Source organism: Panthera uncia (genome assembly GCF_023721935.1).
Source record: "Panthera uncia isolate 11264 chromosome A3 unlocalized genomic scaffold, Puncia_PCG_1.0 HiC_scaffold_12, whole genome shotgun sequence".
Taxonomy (NCBI): Eukaryota; Metazoa; Chordata; class Mammalia; order Carnivora; family Felidae; genus Panthera; species Panthera uncia.
The window spans coordinates 15493746-15514797 of NW_026057579.1; the positions used below are offsets into that span (position 1 = coordinate 15493746).

At 53.9% G+C, this 21052-nt stretch overlaps 1 protein-coding gene across 2 annotated transcripts in view; it reads left to right on the plus strand.

Moving 5' to 3' along the window:
* GALNT14 (polypeptide N-acetylgalactosaminyltransferase 14) overlaps window positions 1-21052 on the plus strand; it is a 205173-nt gene that overhangs the window by 178368 nt on the left and 5753 nt on the right. The window contains exons 10-13 of one of the 2 annotated variants that reach the window (XM_049652348.1): window positions 7741-7867; window positions 10017-10109; window positions 14198-14281; window positions 14758-14902. In XM_049652348.1, the coding sequence (XP_049508305.1) occupies window positions 7741-7867; window positions 10017-10109; window positions 14198-14281; window positions 14758-14902 (449 nt within the window). The remainder of the gene's footprint in view (window positions 1-7740; window positions 7868-10016; window positions 10110-14197; window positions 14282-14757; window positions 14903-21052) is intronic. The other variant, XM_049652350.1, reaches the window with a different exon arrangement.

The window sequence follows — 21052 nt, forward strand, 5'->3', positions numbered from 1 at the left end:
GTGTCTGGCTGCAGTGGTGTGGGCCTGCATTCTGCAGCTACGGGAGAAAGAGCAGTCCGGGACCTGCTCGTGTAGCTCGTAGCACTGAGTGAGCCCGGAGCTGCCTCACGTAGTAGAAGTGCGACACCAAGGTGCTCCTTGCGGTTATTGTGAAACTCCACAGAGTCGGGTCTGTAAAACTCCCAGAGCCATCTGCACACAATGCCAGCAGGTGTTGTGTTGGTTTCCAAGATCCAGGAAGTGACCAGAATATGGGCTGGGATTCGATTTTGTTCTGTTCCCAGCTGTCTCTAGTGCTTATGGTAGTGGCCACCTTGAAGGTGGCTTTGGTAACTACTTGTTGAGGAAGACACTGGAGAAAGAGAGGAAGAGGCCAGAGTGTCACCGGGGCGTTGGGCACAGGCTCACGGAGCAGTGACGTGGCCTGAGAATGACCCATGGGGCTCGTCTGGGCATTTAGCAGTAATCTCATGCATTGTCCTCTGCCAGTGTTTTTTCCTGTCCCTGCCTCCAGAGTGTTTTATGGCTTTCTTCCTCAGTCACTAAGAGTTATTTTCCAGGAATTTATGGCTGCTGGCCTGACCCACAGCATCTGTTCTCCCAAACTGGGCAGTGTAGAGAAACCCATCAAAAGTATACATCTCTTGCCATCAGGGGCCAGATTGGAAGCTCAACAAACGAGCAGAAAACCCCAATCCCACGAACCAAACTGCCTCCCCTTCCTGGCACCCGTCCCCTGGAACAGCCTGGGGAAATAAATCGGATATGGGTTTGAGATCAGCTGTGCCTGCACAGAAGAGCTCAGAACCTGGTAGACCCTTGTCGATCCCAATGGGGATGAGATTTCTGTCTTTCTGGGCAGCCCAGAGCCCAGGACATCGTGCTGCTCAAGGTGTCTCTCATGATCCTCTCATGTGCTCCGGCCTTTCCTGCTACAATCAAACGAATCCTTTCTATAGCGCTTTTGACAGACATCCTATCTCTGCTCAGGTGCTGTTTATGACAACACATTCACTGCTTCACAGTTCGGCACATGCTCTTGTTGTGAATTTTTGTGTTAAACTGTTAGAAAATTCTCCTTGGTGGTAACCCATCTCCCTCTAGCCTCTGTCTGTTGGGACTTGTTCTGCCCCCTTGAACCCTACAAAGTGAGTGTGAGCCTTCCTCCACGTGGCAGTCGCTTTGGGATTCAGGCAGCACGTTATTTTTAATGATGGCACATTCCGGCCCAACCTTCCAGTACCTTCTGTTTATAGCAATGTTGACACACATCTGCCCACATTAAGTGGCAATCTCAGCTAGCTGCTTCCGGTCGTGGGACATTAACAAGTGCTGATTCCACTGGGGAAGTAGGGAGGAGCTTCTGCAGCGGTGTGGGAGAGGCATTTTCTGATCCAACACAAATTTTTTTTTTTTTAATTTTACAATCCACAAAAAAGCACTACAGACAGCTATCCCAGGAAACACCGCTTTCTCCCATCCCAGCATCCCGTTATGTTATAGCCGGCTCTCAGCACTTTGAAAGCCATTTCTGGATTTTTTTTTTAATTTTTTTTAAGCATTTTATATGCCAGAGGATGCAGGGCTTCTCCAACGGTGCGTATGTCACATGGGGCACCCCAACTCTGCATGCGAACATAGGTAGGCACCCGAGTGGGCACTTGGAAGAGCCCATCAGGATGGGGATGACGATCGGGGGTTTAGTGGGGTCGGGGAGCTCTCTAAGCTTCAGGGATGGTGCTGAGGGAAGGAATTCTGGCTCCAGGGTGTGGCGGGGGGCCTCCCCGCAGCCCAGCTCACCAAGTCCCGGGATCCGCACCCGAAGCATCATCGTTCACATCCACCCCTCTCTCCAGCCCCAGGACTATTCTGTTCCCCTCAAAGCCAGCCTCCCACTGGGCCAGAGAGCACTGAAATGCAGGTCTCTCCCACTTCCCAGGCGTGGCGGCCACCGTGGGTGCTTCTTGTCCTAAGGACGAGGCCCACACCCCTCAGCTGAGTCCCTCCTGGTGTGTGCCCACCTCTCCAGCCATCAGTCCGGAGGCACAGCCCCAACATGCCCGGCCCTCTGCAACCACCTGGCCTCCCTCCTCCACCGAGTGTGGACTCCACTGCACAACACAGCTCCAGGGCGGCCTCACCCAGGACTAGCACACCTTCCCTGCCCGCTCTCCCGCCCACCCCACTCACTCTGGGCCCCTCCACACCCAGTTCTCCTCTCTACGAGGCCTGGGCCCTCTCTGTATTTGCGTTCATTCACCTGTGCCTGCTGCCTGCCTGCCGCTAAACCCGGGACGAGGCAAGAATATGCCTCCAACCTCTAGTCCTAGAGGCCTAGAACACTGGAAAGTGCTGGCTACCCGTGTTCCAAACCAAGGGACTGGGAGCTGGCGAGTAGAGTCTTCTCCAGAGCCCCCAGCATGGAACGTGATGTTCGCACACCTGGATTTGGGCCTTGGGAGGCCCTCAGCAGGGGGCCCAGCCAAACCCACACACCAGGTTTGTGTGGCCTTTGTTATGGCAGCAAAAGTGACGATTACCCTCCCCTGCCCCAGGGCAGCTTGCTGTAAGTAGATAAAGCTAATGCCCCTGCTACCCCTTCAGACTCAGGGGTGGGGGGTGGACAGCACCTGCTAAAGGAGCATGTATCTGACCTGCTGGACTAGTTTCTCCCTGGAACCTTCTCTTTCTGCCTCTCCCTCTTCGTGCTGGATGGCTCAAGGTGACAGAGATGGCCTCATCTGAGAAGAGCATCCACATCTGATGAAAAGTTCTCTCCCCACAGACAGGGAACTAAACTAAAGCAGGTCACAGCTCAGTTCCTTCTCTGGGCCGTTGGGCCGAAGCTCCATGCCCCGATGAAGTCCCCCAGGACCATCCTTTCCCACTGCCCCTGGACTTCCCCACGTCTACCCTGGGCCCAGCAGAGACAACACACATGGCTTGTTTTCATAGGGATTATGGAAAGATAAGGGTGCCACCTTGGCATTTGCAGGCTTATGGCTCTGGGTGACCATGGTGGGCCTGTGGCTAGTGCCTGTTCAGAAGCTAGGGGCCTGGATGCAGCGAGATGGCCCTAGATGGTATGAGGTGTGGTTTTGTAGACCAGAAAATGATCTCTACTCAAGTCCATGCATTCATTAAAAACTAATAACAGAGTTTCCAGGCCCAGAAGGTCCTGAGAACTTAAAGATCATTAAAAGGAGCCAGGTCTCTATGGCCACATTTGTATGCGTGGACTTGTGGAGAACAGTAGCCAGGTAAGTGCCCACCACAGCTCACTCCACTCCCCTTATCCTGAGTAGGTTCCCCTTGGCCAAAGGCAGAACGGGTCCTCCTGCTGTGTGTACAATGCGTGTCTGTATACGATATGTGCAGCTCCATGTAAAACAGGATCATTGAAGTCGGCGGAGCCTGTGTCTAAAGCGCCCTCCACCTGTGTTTAGAAACCCGACTATGAAATGAAATTGGAGCCTTGATGGGTCTGGCTGAGCAGTGGTGTTTGGATGGCTGTGGTTTGTTGTCTGGGGAGAAAGCGTCCCCTTTCCCATCCAGCCAGTCATGGGCTTGTCAGGCAGAGGTGGGTCTGGGGGAGGGCAGGGGTGCCATGGGGACCTGGTAAGACCTGGTAAGTGGGTTGATGAGACAGAAGAAAAGAGGTGAGAATGGAGGGTGGGGAGGGCAGCTTTCCGTCAAGCATGAGTCTGATGCCTAAAGAAAATAAGATACCAGCGCCGTCCCCTCCCCATCCCCCCCTCATGAGGGTGGAATAATGACACGTCTCCCTCCCTGGAATTCAGAGTATATTAGGGCCTGCGTGACATTCATCACCGTGGAGATGGTGCCGGCGCTGACTCAGCGAGAACCCCTACAGATTCCCTACAGCATCTCTTTGCTCGGCCTCCCCACTTAAGAAAGTGATGACTCTGCAGGAGCAGGAGCCGCAGACGTGGAAAGTATAGGGTCTAGGCGGTGCCTGGAGGGCCCGCTGCCCCACGCCTCTGTCCACAGCACTTCTGACGCACGAGTCCCCGCTGCGTGGGGCCTCTGGGTTCTGAGACTTTCCCAGGTGTCAGCACGTATCTGTGTGGACGGTTATCCTGATGTCAGTGGTGTAGACAAGGACAGGGCGACTCCATGTCCTGGGTGCTAAATATCCCACACAATACACCTGTGAAACATCACACCAATCTGCACCCCCCAGGCTGCCCGACTCTGGGGGCAGTACCGCAGTGCAGGTCAGGCCCCGTGTCTCCCTTCACCCCAGTTGTAACACTCAAGATTCCAGAGCAGAGAAGCCGTTAGTGCATCCTGGGCCTCAGACACTACGGGCAGCATCAGCCGGACCAAAGGGGCGCAAAGACGGGCATTTGTCACGATTGGATGAGTGAGTGGAGGAAATGCAGTGTGGTGGCTGGTCATAGGTGAGCCTCTCCTGTTGGCCGATAAAAGCCTTGAAGCCAGCGTCTTTGCACCCACCACACCTGCGTTGGCCGACGGCTGCTGCTGAGTGCTGAGGGCAGGTGGAGGCAGGGTGAGAGCGGAGTTCAGGAGTGGGGAGATGTGCTTCAGTCCCCAGGAACCCGCTGGCAGGTGTCAGGTCAGAACCGCTTCTGCATCATAAAATAAGGACATCCGTGACCAGGAGCAGGGTTGTTAGGATGACTAATAAGCTACCACCTGAGGGAGGACAGAACAAAGCACAGCCCAGGGGTAGATGAAGAGGTCATTTTCCTCCCATGGCTCACGTTTGCAGAATTGAGATGCGTGGTGATTTTAGGCTAAAGCAGCAGCCACAGGAAAAGGAGGAGGAGGAGGAGGGATGGTTTAACAGGTGGAGGAGAGGAGACAGGCTGTGGCAGGCTGTGGAAGGCAAGGACCGGGTAGGAGATGAAACGCATCTGCTGGTGTCCAGCACTCCCTGGCAGAGGGTCAGACAGGCTTGGAAGTTGGCACAGGAGCCAGGAGCAAGCTAGGGCTGGCGGGATGGAGGGGAGTCCTCAGCATCACGTGAACCATGGGGCCAGCTGAGGAAGCAGTGTCAGGAAGACACCGAAGAGACAGAACCTCAGGGTGGAAGAATGCCAGAAGACCAGAAAGAAGGTGGAGAAGAACCAGGGTCCGATGACTGCTTTCCGAGGTGGGGGGCCTGTGCATGCCGACGGGGGGACAAAGATGGAGAGAGAAACAAGATCCTGGGCATGGGAAGCACAGAGGCAGAAACAGGTTGCAGGGGTCCGGCGGGGGGGGGGGGGGCGAGGGATGGAACTAAGGCAAAGTTTGGAGTGATTCGCTTTGCAAATGAGGAGGGACATATGTCTTATTTGAATACATGGAAAGGAAGAGACCACAGCCAAAACGTATGCGTATTTTTGGAGGAGGGCTGGCACAAAATTTGTAGGTTATATCTAGTAAACCAGATCTCCGTCTCTAGTTTTGCAAGATGAGAGGGTTTTCCTTTTTGGGAACTGGAGCAGACCGTATTTTGAGATGCTGGAGAGGAAACGAGGGGAGCACAGTAGACTTTTGGAGCATACTGTTAAGACGTCCTGAGGCCAGAGTCACACGTGTGCTAACAGTTCCAGGGCCCGGCCCCTGCAGCCCCTCGATGCGCTCACTGTAGGGTGGGGAGGCGGGTGTTGGCAGTCAGCTGAGCTCACTCATTGCTCGTGTCCCCCCATCCCACAAACACCAGGCTGGGGCACGTGATCCCACTGTGCTCCAGCCAAACGTCAGATTGCTGCGTATCGAGGACCTTGATGGAAAGTCAAAACCCCAAAGTGTTAGTTCCACAAATTTTAAGTGGCTGCTGTGGCAGAAGAAGGAAGCTGGAAGCAGGTAGGGAGGCCAGTGCTAATGGGGTCCATGTTTCAGAGACTGGCTTCAGGGGCGTCTGATCACAGCCATGGCTGATCTTCCTGTCGTACTAAAGACGTTTCGCTATATTCTCAAAACCTCTGTTTCATTTGATGTGGATGGCAATCCTGTGGAGTACTTCTGTGATCTTGGTTTGGCATGTGAAGAAACCCAGCCTCAACGAGGTGAATGAAGCGGGTTCCCCCAGGGATACGGCTGGGGGACTGTCGTGGACTCGGGGCTGCCAACCCCAAAGCCGAGCTCTTCTCATCTTCCTCCCTCATTCCATGTTCTTGCCACCATTTGGAAGTAATCTTGAGAAGCCCTTTCTTCATCTGAGTGTGCGCATTGTCCCCACCCTGTCCCCGAGCTTCCTGGGAATGAGCTGTAGCGCACTGGGACCAGAACCTGGGCAAGCAGAAGGGCCGGTGTGGGGAAGGTGGTGGCAGTGGGCTTGGTATCTAGGGAGCCTTGCCTGCAATTCAAGGGCACAGGGGCAGGAGGCAGTAGGGACAGGTAAAGGGTGGCTGAGGACAGGTGAGTGACCGAGCAGGTGAGGATCACTATGGAGAAATCGTGTCCAGGCACCTGCTTGGAAAGCCGGAATGGGAGGAGACAGAGAGCAGGAAGTGGAGGGGCAGCAGATAAGAAAGAGAGGACCCAGGGTGAAAGAACCCAGGGAGGTAGGGCCCAAGGTACTGGAGGGTGTGGGGCACGTATGTGATGGGAAGGCACTAGAATACTCACATCCTCATTCCCCATTCCTGGACCGCAGTCTGCTTCCACGTGCCCCGCCCCCAAGAGCAGCCACCCATGGGCCTGGTCATGAATACGATTCAGCCTGCCCTCCTCCCACTTGAGCTTGACTGCAGAAGCATGGAGCAGGCGGCAATTCCCAGATGGGAAATTGGCACTTCCCACCAGTGGCCTGGCCAGTGGGGTGCACGGGGGAGCCTACCCTGGGTGTAGGCAATAAGGAGGTGCACTGTCCGTAGAGAAGGTAAAAGCAATCACAAAACTGCCTGACGGTCGTTCAGCAATTCTAAACACTAGCGGTGATGAGATACTCCCCTCCCCCACCTTGATGTTCCCCTGCTTCCTTCCGGGGTGGGAGCACCAGGCTAGGACACAGCCCCAGGGGAGAAATGCACACCCCGGCCTCATCCCAGCCGCCTCTGCAGACTCTGCTCTACCCGCAGCTTCAGAGCGGGCAGCCAACCAGCAAGAAATGGGTATGTGTGCAAAATGCCCGCCCTAGGGAGCAACCCCAGCAAGTGTAGAGGCTTCCAGCATTCTCTACATACAGCTGCTCTCAGCTACTGGCCAGACTTCCTCCTCCCGGGCTACGATTCAGGCACCCTTACAGAATGATAGAATTGCAGTCGGGCCATTGGGAGGTGACCGACACCTCGTCCAGGGGTTTCCTGGGAATCCTGCCCCTGTATTTTGCTAGCCTGTGAGAGTGAAACTCACTACTTCCATTACAGCCGTTCCTTGGGCCTTGACTGTCGGGAAATTCTCCTATATTCTTGACTGGAGATTCTTTCTTCTTGGTCCTGATTCCAGCCCTCTGTGGTCCTCCATGAGGGGAGGGAACAGGGGCTAATTAAACGTGTGCCTCTCCAAGCCAGCCACTATTTCCATATTCACTCCAGTCATCCTCCCGGCTATGAGTTATTGTCGTCCCCATTTGCAGATGGGGAAACTGAGGTTGCCCAGCCAGCAGAGCACACAGTCTGACTACGAAGCCAGCTCCTCACCCCCAAGCCCTAGGCTAGATGCAGCGGGCCCTGACCACGTCCTTGGTCTTCAGGGCTGTCATCCTGGGTCCCCTCCCCTCCTGAGGACACAGCGCAGTGATGAGGGGGCACGGCTGTCTTACAGAAATCTCCTTCAGAGTGTGGATGTGTGGGGGCAGCCTCGAGATCGTCCCCTGCAGCCGGGTGGGCCACGTCTTCCGGAAGAAGCACCCGTATGTTTTCCCAGATGGAAATGCCAACACATATATAAAGTAAGTGCACATCCCAGGGGCTTCAAGGGGACAACAGAAAGCCGAGGGCTTTCCCAGTGATGGGTTGTGGCTGTACCATGTTCTCTGGTAAGTTTCCCGAGTGTTCTGGATGCTCTGGAGCCACATATCATTCTCCCTGGGATTCTGCCTAAGCAGGGAAGGTCGGGCTTGCCCACCCAGCTTGAGGACTAGGCCTGGGGCTGTTCCCCACCACTGACTGCCCAGGGCTCAACAAGGCCCACATGTCCCTGGGCAGCACCATCCTGCAGGGCTCCAGGTATTTGGGGGCATTTGGGCTGGGGGAAGAGGATGCCATTTTGCCTCTGAGTTCTGGAAGATCCACTGTTCCCACTTTCAGGGTGGGTCACCAGGGGAAAGGTCCTTGGAAGGATTTGAGACCGGGGACGCACAAGTGGCTACAGCTCACGTGCCTGCCCCAGGGCCCTGCCGGCACCCAGACGGGGTCCAGGCTGGGGAAGCCCTGCGGCCCTGGGCTTCTTGCAGAGGGTGTTTGCACCTCCTGCAGCGGGAAGGGGTAGGGCAGGATGAAGATCCCAGGGCCTCAGTGACCCGGTGCTGCACTTACCTATTACTGCTCTGTCCCTTTGTACACCCTTCTCCTGTGATTCCTTCTAGAAATAATTCCTGTGTACCCCTCTCCCCGTGTTTATCTTTCCTCCGTCTTCCCGCTTTTTCCCTTATTCTCGTGTCTTGTCATCTGACAGCCTCACTTCTCCATTTATTCTCCTTTTTCCTTTTCTTTTCTGTCATTTAGTCCATTTGGGAGAGGGGAAGCTAAGTGCCTCTTGGTGCTTTTCTTCATCTGGGGCATCGTTTTCCTCATCGGTGTTTTTCCTTCCTCAGTTTTCACATGTATGAGCAGGTACAGGTCATGTCCTGACATGATGGTCTCAGGGCCGTCATGGGGTTGAGCAGGGGAAGAGTTAACACCTTTTGCAGGAACTTGGTGGACAGGGGTGGGGCGGTGAGAAACCCAGCAGGCACCAAAGGGAGAGCTGCCTTGGGCCCTCGGGTTTTCAGGAGGAAAAGGTGAGTGGGGGACACCTGGTGTAGGAAAGCCAGGGGGCTATGATGTGGAAGGGGGCCAGCCTAGGAATGAGGGGGCAGCCCTAGGCTCCAGAACAGGCACTGTCTTTGAGTCTGAGCCCTGGCCAGTGGGTCAGTCAGTGGTGAGAGAAAAGTGGCACAGGTGTTTCCTAAGCGGCATGCAGTTGGCTGATGACCGGCCCAGGGGAACGCGCCAGCAAAGCGCTGGTAACTTGAGTGCACCAAGAATGGACTGCGGGTGTGTGACTCATTCTGGGTCCACCAACTTGGAAGAGTGTAACGGACCCCTATATGGAATGCCTCTGCTGCAGACAGAACCAGAAGTCTGCAGGAGCATCCCCATGTAGTGAGACCCCAAGTTCACTTCCGTGGGCCTTGGCGGGAGTTGCTTCTCTGCTGCACCTGGCATCTGACTGTTTTCTGATGACCTCGGTCTTGCTCTGCGGGCTCTTCCTCGTACCTCTGCCTCCCTGTCTGCTGAATGGTGACATTCTCCGTGTCAGTTTCTCTCGCTTTTTCTGTGCCCTGTGAGGTCAGACTCAGAGCAAACTCTTGGAAAAGACTAGTGTGCTGGCCAAATGTCTGACAGACGGCTTGATTCCTTGATTCTTTATGCCTGCGCCACACTGAGCACATGGGCTCCAGGAAGCCATGTGCGATTGGCTTTCCTGCCGAAAGCTGGGACCCTACCACTTTCCCTGCAGAAAGGGGGAGCTCCTTGACCAGGGGTCCTGAGGGTAGCTGGAGGTCCTGCCTCTCTGCTCTTGGTCACTGGCATGTGTGGGTTCTCCTGGTTCTTTTCTCTTTATTCATTCATTCATTCATTCATTCATTTATTTTTGAGCCACATAAGTTCTATTTCTGGCATAATTTTTCTGGTGTGTACCTTTTGGGGAGGAGTTTGTCCTTCCTACTAATGTCCTGGGTCTTGGGGGAAAGGCCCCTTTGGAGAGCAGGTAGGACTTGGCTGGGCTCAGTGCCCAGGGAAGAATGCTATTCCTGGGTCTTGGGGCCCCCAGCTGGGTAATGTTGTTTACATGTGCATTTTAACCGATATGTGACTCCCACCCCACCTCCCCAGGAACACCAAGAGGACAGCTGAAGTGTGGATGGATGAATACAAGCAGTACTATTATGCTGCCCGGCCATTCGCCCTGGAGAGGCCCTTTGGAAAGTAAGTGTCCTTTCAGGCTGATTCGTGCAGAGGATTGAGACGATCCCCAGCTCCTGACAGCCTGTCCACTTAGCTGGTCACCCAGCCTTTGAGCCACTCCAGGACCCGGGCTGTGGCTGCTCTCCTTTGTGTCCCTTCTTGCTCTTGCCCTGTCCTGGGTGTGCAGGGCTCTTGGTAGCTCTTATGGAATGACTGACAACTTGGACAACCGCCCCAGTGAGTGAGCTGTGTTTCACACAATGGGGCGATATTTATAGCTTTTTACAGAGAAGTAGGATGAGGGACACAACGGCCTTAGTCCCTAGAGGTCAGAGCTCCTCCTCCGAATTCTGAGTCACCCACACGCAAACTGCCCTTCTTCTCAGAGGAGCAGTATCAGACAGGTGTCCCCTAGCACCCTGCTCTAGCTTCCTGGGAGTGGACAAGGACAGGAAAGGAATTCTGTGCCAGATGCCCTAAAGGCTATCCTGTTAGCGCTCCCCAAACTCTGAGTAATGGATTTAATTGCCTCTATTTTACGGGACAGGACACCGAGGCTTCTGCAGATTAAGCAACTTGCCCTAATCAAATCACCTGGGGGATGAGGCTCAAACCACACCTGTCTGATCCCAAAACTATAGGGTGCAGTTCTCCAGCCCAGAGCTGATAAAAGAAAAATGGGATGTTTATGTTTGTTTATGTTTGTCATTTGACTGTTTTGAGGAGCAGCCAGTGTTTTGTTTTGTTTTGTTTTGTTTGTCACACTGCTGTCCCTCAGTCAGACTAAGGCTGGTGAGCGGGTGGGTTTTGCTGCCTGCACCCCTCAGGAGGATTACATCGGACCCAGCCAGAATGGCTCGCGTCTCTGAGGTTATAAACCCATGCTGTCCCTCCAGGGCAATTGTGCAGGACCTCACAGGGCATTTGTCCTGAGTCCTCAAACTTCCAGTCCACTGTCTGTGGCCATGCACCTCCCCCTTCCTTACCTCCTGCCCTCCCCAGCTTGGGTTTACTCTCTTGCTTAAAGAGAAGGTTTAAAAGATATTGTCCTCAGATCTTTTACCCTGTTGTGCATCTATCAGCACCCCAGGCAAAGTTTTCTCAACCCTGGATGAACCCGACTTTTTGCCTTTCCCTCCCCTGCACACAGGCTGCTGAAGGTTCTGGAAAGTATCAGCCGGTGCTGCTAACACACCGTGGCCATCAGACTCAGGGAGGCCCTTGGCAGACCCATCAGTCCTGCCGCCTTTCCTGGGTACCATTCTCCCCAATCTCCATTTAAACCTCTCCTGTCTCCCCAGCCCCTGAGTTCACCTGTCACTCACAACAGATGACACCTTCTGTTTTATAGATGAAATAGATGGCCTCAACTTCCCAAGACAAATGACCTGTGAACTTTGCTGTATCTGCCCCATTCTCCTCTAGTTCATCTCGAAAGACAGGTGTGCCTCCTGCCGTGTTAGCCAGCCCTCCACCTGTACTCGGGATCCACCTTTCATCTGCATTCATTCATAAGTCAACATTTATCCAGCTCCCTCCACCTGGATTCATTCTCTCCTGCCTCCTGGCTCAGGACTTCTCAAACTTTAATGTGCACACACGTCTCCTGGAGATCTTGTTAAAATGTGGTTGCTGATTCAGTAGGGTTGCATATCTAATAAGCTCCCGCCTGGGTGGTGCCATGTTGCCAGTCTGAGGACCTTTCCTCGAAGAGCCAAGTTCTAGGGCAATGCTTCCTAACCTAGCTTGCATGTTGCAGTCACCTGGGGAGCTTCAAAAATGACTGCTGCCACTCCCAGAGACCTACTGCCACTCCTAGTTGACCTACTCTGAGGTATGGCCTGGGCTGTACAATTTTTAAGAGGCAGCCACCCCACCCCCACCTCCACGACTCTAATGTGCAGACAGCGTGGGAACCACTGTTCTGGGGGACTTTGTCCTCTGCGGGTCTCCACTCTTCCTCAGCCCTGATCTTTCCTCCCTACCGCATGGTTCCCATCTGCATTTAAACTGAGACAGTGTCGTAAAGCTTAAAACTTAAACCATTTAAAAAGGAAGAGAAGGAGGCGGGGAAAAACCTACAAAAACTTCCCTTCAATCCAGCATCACTCATGCCCATACAGCCCTGTCTGCTCCTTCAGGGCCACGTGTCATGAGCTCCTGCCTGCGAGTGCTGTGGGCAGCTATTCCCTGCTCCTCTCCTGAGTGTGATCTGAGCCCCACCCCCACCTCCTGTTCCTGAGAGCCCCCACCTGGCTCACCCTGACCCCCTTGGGCCCGATACATCCTCTGTGTTAACCCATCGGTCTTCTCCCTCCCAGCCCCTCCAGCATATCTCCGGCCACGGTTTCTGCACCTGCAGTCTCATGCTCTGCCCCCACTCCCCCTTCTTGGTCCCATCTGCAGCCTCAGTTTCCTCTTTTCCACCTTGTATGTGGTCTTCCACAAGGGTCTGTCCTCTCTGTCTTCGTACTGCGCCTTCTCCAAGTACAAACTGGACATCTCCACCTGGATGCCTCCCAGGCTCCTCTAACTCAAATCCTGAAGAGAACTCGTCTACTTCACTCTTAAGCTTGTTCCTCATCCCGCATCCCCCATCTGCACGAACACTCCTCCTTGTGTCCTGCTGCCCAAGTCAGAAATCTGGGTGTCAGCCTTGACCCTTCCCTCCCCGTCTCTTCCCATGTCCTGCAATCACCAAGTCCCAGTGATCCTGTGCCCTTCACACACTGAGCGCCTGGGTCTTTGCTTGAACACTCAACATTCAGCTTTAAAAAAAAAAAAAGTGACATCATTCCTCTGCTCACCCTGCTTTGGGTCTGGTGAGGAGATGTGCTTAGTGCTAAGTATGCGTACTGGCTGTGAAAGCACCTGGTCTAGTCAGGGCCGGAAGGAGGGGAGGCTGGCCCAGTCAGGGTCGGTCCTCTATGGTCACCCAGGAAGAACAAAGTGTCCATGGAACCCAGGAGAGTGATGGCAGTGCAGCTGGGGAGAAATGGAGGGGCTTGGACCTGTCCCTTCTCTCCGTTCCACTCCCCACTTTCCTACCTGAGAGCGTGAGTAGCTCCTGGGCTTCTGCGGCCGCCTCCCCCTGCCGGCTCTGTCTCCAGTTTGGCCCCGTCAGACCAGTTCGCCACCAGTAAGATGCCCTGAAAGTGCAGACGTCGCCGTGTCATGCTCTGCTAAGAGCCCATCAGTTGCCTCCCGTTGCCTCAAAGTCTAGACTCCTCCCCAGTGGCCCCCAGACCCTTTACCATTCGTTTCATCATCTCTTATCCCATTTACTTCCAATCCGCCACCCCCACGTGCATACATTCGTGCGCACGCTGCCCCTGCCACCAGACCAATCTCCCTTTGGTATTCCCCTGCCTCTACCTGGGGTCCCTGCCTCACCCACTTTCTGGTTTGTCTCAGTAGCGTCCACTTTTCTTTCCAGATACCAGCTTCACCATTACCGCCTGGGCGAGCGCGGACCCAACAAGCAAGGGTGCGCCTCTGAGGGGCTCCCACAGTCCCCACATGCCCGCCCCACGTCCCCACAGGGTTGTGGTTGCTTGTTTCATTACCTTTGTCAATTGCTCAAAAGCTCGCCATCCATCATTTCCCACATGGGGTACAACACCTGGCACACAGTAGGCGCTCAATAAATGTCTGATGCATAAAGTCATGACCAGGCACCAGAACCAGCCAAAGAAGATGATTCTTTGAGGGAGAGGTGGTCAGGAATGATATTTTGACTACAGAATCCAAAGAGGGATTTGTGGATAAGTAGACTCAGAGGCCTAGAAGTAAATTAGCAACAACACCCTGAATGTCCTTGTAGCCTTGTTTTTAATGAAAAGTAAAAAACACCCCCAGATCCCATTTCCAAGTAAAAGCACAAACCCTCCGTGCGTGTCATTACCACGCCATTGTGAGATATTGCTCAGTGTTTCCATAGCTGTGTCTGGAGCTCTCGAAATCTGTCTCGGGTAATTTCTCCAGTACCCTCCGGAGAGAGGTGGGTGCAGCGTGGACAACAGCTTGTGTTTTGTGCCTCGGCCTCGGTACCTGTCTGTGACACAGCTGTGTTTTGTCTTTGTGTCTACCCCTGCCCCCATCACCCCCAGCGTCGAGAGCAGATTGGAGCTGAGGAAGAATCTGCACTGCCAGAGCTTCAAGTGGTACCTGGAGAATGTCTATCCAGAGCTCAGGTATCCGCCCTACCTCTTGCTGGCTGCAGGGCAAGGCCCTCAGCTGACTTGGTCCAGAGAAGGGACATCCCGTGGCCAACTGGATCAGGACTTTGAAGTGCGTGGAGCTCTGAGAAGACCAGTCAGCTCCCCTTCCTTCCTGAAACCAGGAGAGGAATTAAGTTAATCAGTAGCATGAGGGATTGAGGTTAGCTAGCAGCAGTCTCTCGCAACTGCTGGCATTTGAGCCCCACTTGATCGGAGGGCGTGGGCTCGCTGATGCTGTCCTATGTCAGGCTCCTTACCCTTGTGGCTCCTGGGTCTCTCCTTGCTGGATTGTTCCTAGTGGCAGCCCCCACCCCAGCACAGGTCATGGTAATACCACCCAGGATGAAACGCCCCTGTCATCCTCAAAACCCTGCCTTGACCTCTCCAGTTGCTAGTGTTACTAAGCCAAAGAGCGGCTGGTTCTCCTCATTCCTGTGACTTTCCTCCAGAGTCCCCAACGATTCCTCCATCCAGAAGGGCACTATCCGACAGAGGCAGAAGTGCCTAGAGTCTCAAAGGCAGAGAAACACTGAGATCTACAACCTCAGGCTAAGCCCCTGTGTCAAGATCAAAGGCGAGGATGCAAAATCCCAGGTGAGCAACAGGCTGGGGATATGAGAACATGTACAGGGACTTAGCCTCCGTCACCTGCTTTTCTGTGACACCAGGGGTCCAGTTATACCCAGAGCTTAGCAACAGAGGAGAAGAAGTATGATTCCTCCTCATTCTGGGACTGAGTTCACTCCACTAGTTTTCCAAATGTGTAGAGTTTCTCTGAAAGACCTCTTACTGGGCAACGTCGCGCCTATAGGAAATTGCCATTAAATTAGCAGGATTTAATGAGTACGTACGTCACTGGTGTCCTACCTGCTGGCAGTAAATGTGGGCTGGGTCAGGTGGATACAGTAAAGCACATCCAGCTTTAGCCACATAGCTTCCTCCTGGCTCCCACAGAGCTGCAGGATCCAGATTCTTTCTTCCTCTTTCCTTTGCCGGCTCCTGTCCTCCGCTTTCATATGCTAATGGTGAGTATTCACCCAGGTTCTCAGGTCACTGTCCTTTGCTCTGTAAATGGTTTCTTAGAGATTCTATGCAAGCTTCCAGCTTTGACATCCCGTTTCATTGATTCACAAATTCTAGTTTTCATCCCTCTGGGCATTTCACTCATTTATTCACCCAGCAAACCGCTCTTCCCTCTTCCGTGCTGTGAAGACAAGGTGAGGAGTGACTAGGTTGCTGGTCTCTATGGCCACACCCCCCCAAGGGATCTAATTCAGGAAGCGGCAAGTAAGCAGCCCTTCTGTTGTAAACCCTGTCCTGGATGGAGCTCAGTCACCAAGGGTGGTATCTGCCATATGCATAAGGATCAGGGACGTCTTCCCAGAGGACTTGAAAATGTGCTGCATCCTGAGAGAGGAGTAGGAATAGGCCGTGTCAGGACAGGGAGAAGGGGCAGCCCAGGAAGCATGTGTGAAGGCCTGGGCTGTGGCTGGATGACACAGTGTCCGTGATTCCAGTCACGAGCAGCTGCCAGGCACCACGGCCACACCCCCATCCCACACCTTCTCTGTGTGACTACCCTCTTCCAGGCTCCAGTCCTGTCCATCCGTCCTGGCTCCTCTTTTCCCCGCGTCCCCATTCTCGCAGATCCTTTCCCGTCTCCCCTCGAATAGCTAGCTCTTCTTCTTCGTCCTGCATTCTCTCCTTCAGCCTTCCTCAGCCTCAGCACCGTTGACGTTTGGGGCTGGATGGTTCTTTCCAGTGGGGGCTGTCCTGTGCTCTGCAGCCTGCCTGGCAGCAGCCTCTGCCCACCAGATGTCCCGCACACCAGTCGTGACAATCAAACTTTCTCCAAGCTACACCAGACCCCCCTGGGGCATAAAACCACCTGGGTTGGGAACCATTGTGTTTGGTTTCGGCTACAGTCTCCGGTCTCTGCCCCTCATCCCCCAGCAGACATGTCACCATCACACCTCTGTTCCCCATCTCAATACAGTCTTCAGTGTCTCCCCACACCGTCTGCCACAAAGTCTATGCCTATGTTTGAGGCATCTCACCACCGGCCTGCAGCTTGCAATGACTTTTCCAAGACCCGTTTCTCTGCTCCAGCAGGACATGGGAGGGGCTGCCTGAGTTAGACAGGAAAGGGGAAAGGAAGCAGGGGTATTGGTTTTGCCTTAGGTATGGCAGCCTGGCTGGGAATGACACCATTTGCTTAAGTGACTGTTTTGTAAACTGTTGAAAATAGGTGAGGCACCTGCCTCTCTTCTGACTCTGTGTGCAGGCCCCGTCCGCGGGGTTCCCAACAGCCTGAATGTTGCCATCCGCCTTTTCCAGGGACAGGAGTTGGCTTGATCTGTTTTCAGCAAAGCAGTGGCTTTTCATGTCTTCGGCTCCATAAGGACATGGGAGGAGGGGAGCCACAGGATCTCTGCGGTCTCGGGGAGGGGTTCCCCACTAGCCCAGCCCCAGTGAAAGATTTCACTGGAGGGTAATAGTACCTATTCCAGCTGACCTTCCATTGGCACAAGAAGGGGAGGAAAAGCAGTGATCTGTGGGAAACTAAGAGCGATCATAGTAACAGGCTTGGAGTGAGCCAAGAACTCTTTCTAGAAGAGAGTGCCAAGCTATCACTCCTCCCCACTTTGGAGAGAACAGTTTGTGTAGCAGCAGTGTGAATTCAGGAAAATGGAAGAAGACTCTAAGATAGACATTCAGTCTGCTTCCACGGACAACACTGAGTGCCCACAGTGTGCCAGGCGTCAGGCTGCATGCTGGATGCAGAGTGGGGCCAGGTTGCATCAGACACAGCCCCCTTTGAGAGGGGGCCCACGGCCAACAGCAGGACTGGGCTGCACGTCCAAGTGTTGTGAAGGTGTAAACCCACTTTGGACTGATAGAAATCCGCATAACTAATTCAGCTAGAATAATCCCCAGTTTTGTGTGTATGCGTGCACACATGTGGAGCTACACGCTTGCAGGACTGACTTGGGTTACCTTTCTCTTCCTTTCAGTATGTTTCCATCCTTCCTACGTAGGAGAGATAGTCCTGCCTTTCTGCCCACCAGCCCTTTCTGCTAATGTGCTATGACATCCCGAGCTTGTCTCCTCTGACCCTGCTTCGCCTCTTCTCCCCTCCTACATTTTATTTCTCTTCTTTTGCTGCCTCTTGGCCTGTCCAGAGGGGGGTCCCATGTGCCCCGCAGGCCCTTTCTCATGACTCAATTCAGCCCTTTCTGCAGCTGCCGCCTTCTCTGCCTGTGAGAAGCCGTAGCAAGGAAGGGATACAAGAGTCCTGTTAAGGAGGTATCACTATTATCCTAATTTTGCAGATGAAACCAGGGCCTGGAGAGATTATCCAAAGTCATAGGCTAGGAAGTAGTGATGGCGGGATTTGGAAAATCTAGCCACCATGCCATAGCTCTGCTATTGCTGCTGCTGTCGGAGTCATAGATGGTTCTGGAACCCTTTTATTCAAGTTCATTTGTGCGAGATGTCTGTCCCTGAGATCCCTCACAAATATAGAAAATTGTAGATCAGCTCCACTCTGACAGCACAGAGCTGGTCACTTCCCACTGGAAACAAGGGTCACACCCCATGTCGGGGACTGGGTGGGGGTGGGGGGGCGGACCAGACAGTCGGCACCTCCCTGACATTGATGGGAACTGGCGAAGTGCATGAATGGAGGCCCATGTTCCCCGGACTCCATGCCAGGGCAGGGGGATGGGGTACACTTAGCACAGGCTACCAGCCTGTGCCTATTCCCCTTTTCTGCCCGCCCCAGCTCTGTCCCCCGCTATGAACTCCCTGCTGGCAAATCCACATTTGGTCACTCCCCTCTAAATGGTTCCCTTTGGGCCTGGCTGTGTGTAGTCCGGCTTCAGTCTACCCTTGGGAGGAGAGACCTGGGGTAAGATCTCTACAGGTCCTGAAACCAAGCTCAGGCCATGGGGTAGATGATTCCAGGGTCCAGACTCCTGGAGTAAAAGAACAGCAGAGGGTGGTAACAAGAGCTTGGAGTTCTGCTTCCAGCTGGCCACACGCTCTCCAGGGGTGGGTTCCCAGGCACATGGGTGTCCCCGTTGTTGAAAGGAAACAACCAGACCATGGTTGTCCTCTGCCTCTGACACTGGCTCATGTCCCTGCCCCACCCCCAGCCCATCTGTCCACCCTGCCTCACCTCTCTTTCTTGACCGGCTCGTCAACCTTGGGAACAAAATGTTTAATCTGAGAGTATATTGAAGATGTCAGCAAGCTGATGCCTTGGGTGAAGTACACAAGAAATACATCATCAGTCTGCAGACGTGCGAAGCCCAAGAACCCTCCAGGTTAACGAGTTTCCCCCTTAATTTTATTGGATTCTCTAGAAAAATATTTGTCTGAAAGATAGAAGGAAGACAGATGCACCAATCTTGTTTACTATCCCAATTTTTCAAAAGGGAAGCAAACCTAAAAACTCTTCAGTGTGTCCGTCTCCCTGTGTTCCTGGCAATTTGGGCTACTGGCTTATGAAGGACATGGTAGACAGCTGGACACCCGGGTGGGTGAGAGAAGGTGAAACTCTTGCCCCCGCACCTGCACTCCCCTTGGTACCCAAAGTGAATCTGCCCACGGCACGGTGACCAGTATGTCGTCTTCCCTGTCTGATCCCACCATTCCTCCCCACGCTTTGGGAACACACCCTTGGGATCAGCCCCATCATGGCTGCCTTTCCGGCATCTCTCCTGGGAGGCGAAGCAAGGCACTTTTCTAAAGGAAGCTCTCTGGGCCCATCTCTTTTCCTGTTGGCTTCCTCCATTACCGTAGTCCACAGATGAAGCGCTTGCTCTGTGGTCAGCCCCGTTCTGAACACATACACATGGAAACCCATCTGTTCCCTACAGTGACCCTCCATGGCAGGGACCCACATTATCTTCATTCCCCGTAGAGGGGACAGAGCTGCAGAGTTCAGTATGTCGCCCACGTTCGCAGGAGTAACAAGCAAGGAGCCAGCAGTCACTCTCGGGCCCAACAGCATGACCCAACAACAGATGCACTGGCTGTGGGTTTTTAGTCACGTGTATATAAACTCTGTTCTTACAACTCAGGACGAAGGGACAGGATGGACTGGGAATAAAGAAAACACTCTAACAGTGAGTCTGGTGAAGGTCCTAATCGAAGGCAGAGACTGTAACTCTGAGCCTCCCAGGTCACCAGGGAGAGGCTGAGGTCTGTGTCTGTGCAGCTGAAGAAGGTGTCCCCAACACGGCCGGTCAGTGCATTTGGGTGATCCTTCAGGGACCTAGGTGCATCGAGAGGTTGGCTGAACTGAAGTGTCACTTGAGCCCATGCATTCATTCCAGACACCTTGTCTGAAGAAGGCTTCAGGGTGTGTATGTGAAGCCTTCAGAGTGGCCTACTCAAGGCCAGTTGGTGGTTCTGGATGCCCTTGGCTCAGATCCACTCTCACCAAAGAGGCCCCACATTTAAAGTCGACCCTGCGGTCTGCACCTGGCATTGCCCAGAGTAACCACTGACCTCTGTCCCCCTCCATAAAACCGTTCCTGCATCCCAGGGCCACTGTGAGCATCAATAGACTATCAATGTGAAGCACCTAGAGCCAGAGTCCTTATAAATGAGCTATTTGCCCATCTAACCACAACAGAACCAGCAATGCTGCTTGGCACGTGGGGTCTCTCCGTTGTTTACTGTTCCCCACGCTGAAGAGTTTTTGAACGGGGAGCTCACCACCATCAGTAACTGACGCGGGCTTCTGCGTTGATGACGACACAGCCCCTGCCTTCTCTCCACGTGTGAATGTTTCTCTCCTCACCCAACCATCGCTCCTCCCACGTGCCACAAAAGTACTGTTCACGGAGACCGCGTCAGGGCCAGGCGCCGGCTGCGTGTTCCACGGGCATCATCTGGGTTGCTCATCACACGACCCCGTGAACCGTGTCCTGTTATCCCCCCATTTCACAGATGGGGTAAACGAGGCTTAGAGAGGTTGACCAGTACTCTCAGGTCATACACGAGTAATGCCGGGCCTGCTGTCCCCAGGGACCAAGCCCTTCAGACAAGGCTGGGGTGTCTCAACTTCACTGTTTGCATTAGTACCGGATAATTCTTTGTTGTGGGGACCGTCATGTGCGCTGTAGGTTTTGCCAGCATCCCTGGCCCCACCTGCTAGGTTTCAGTGACACCCTCCAATTAGTCCTAGTGCTCAAAAAATGCCTCCAGACACTGCTGCATGTCCCCTGGGCAGACAGATAGGGGTGAGATCACTCTAGTCGAGAGCTGCTGCCCCAGGCTGGTTCCTTCTTGCCTCCTGGAGGTGGCCCTGAGCCATTCCAAGTTCAGCCCTGGGCCTGGACCCCGACCCATCTCATGCCTGCCTCTTTTGGACCTTGGCTCCTCCAGACATGTCTTCTTCTTCTTCTTCTTTTTAAATGTCTATTTATTTTGAGAAAGAGAGCACGAGTCGGAGACAGGGGCAAAGGGAGGGAGAGAGAGAATCCTAAACAGGCTGTATGCTCAGCACAGAACCTGATGCGGGACTCGATCTCACAACCGTGAGGTCATGACCAGGGCCGAAATCAAGAGTCAGATGCTTAACTGGACTGAGCCTCCCAGGCGCCCCCAGACATGTCCTCTTAAGAGCCCCTTTCCTCTGCTGTTCCATCCAACACAAGACATGAAACCCGGGCTGGGTGTTGCAGCCCGTGTGGTCCCAGCCCTGACAGCTGCGGCCGGATGGGCATCACC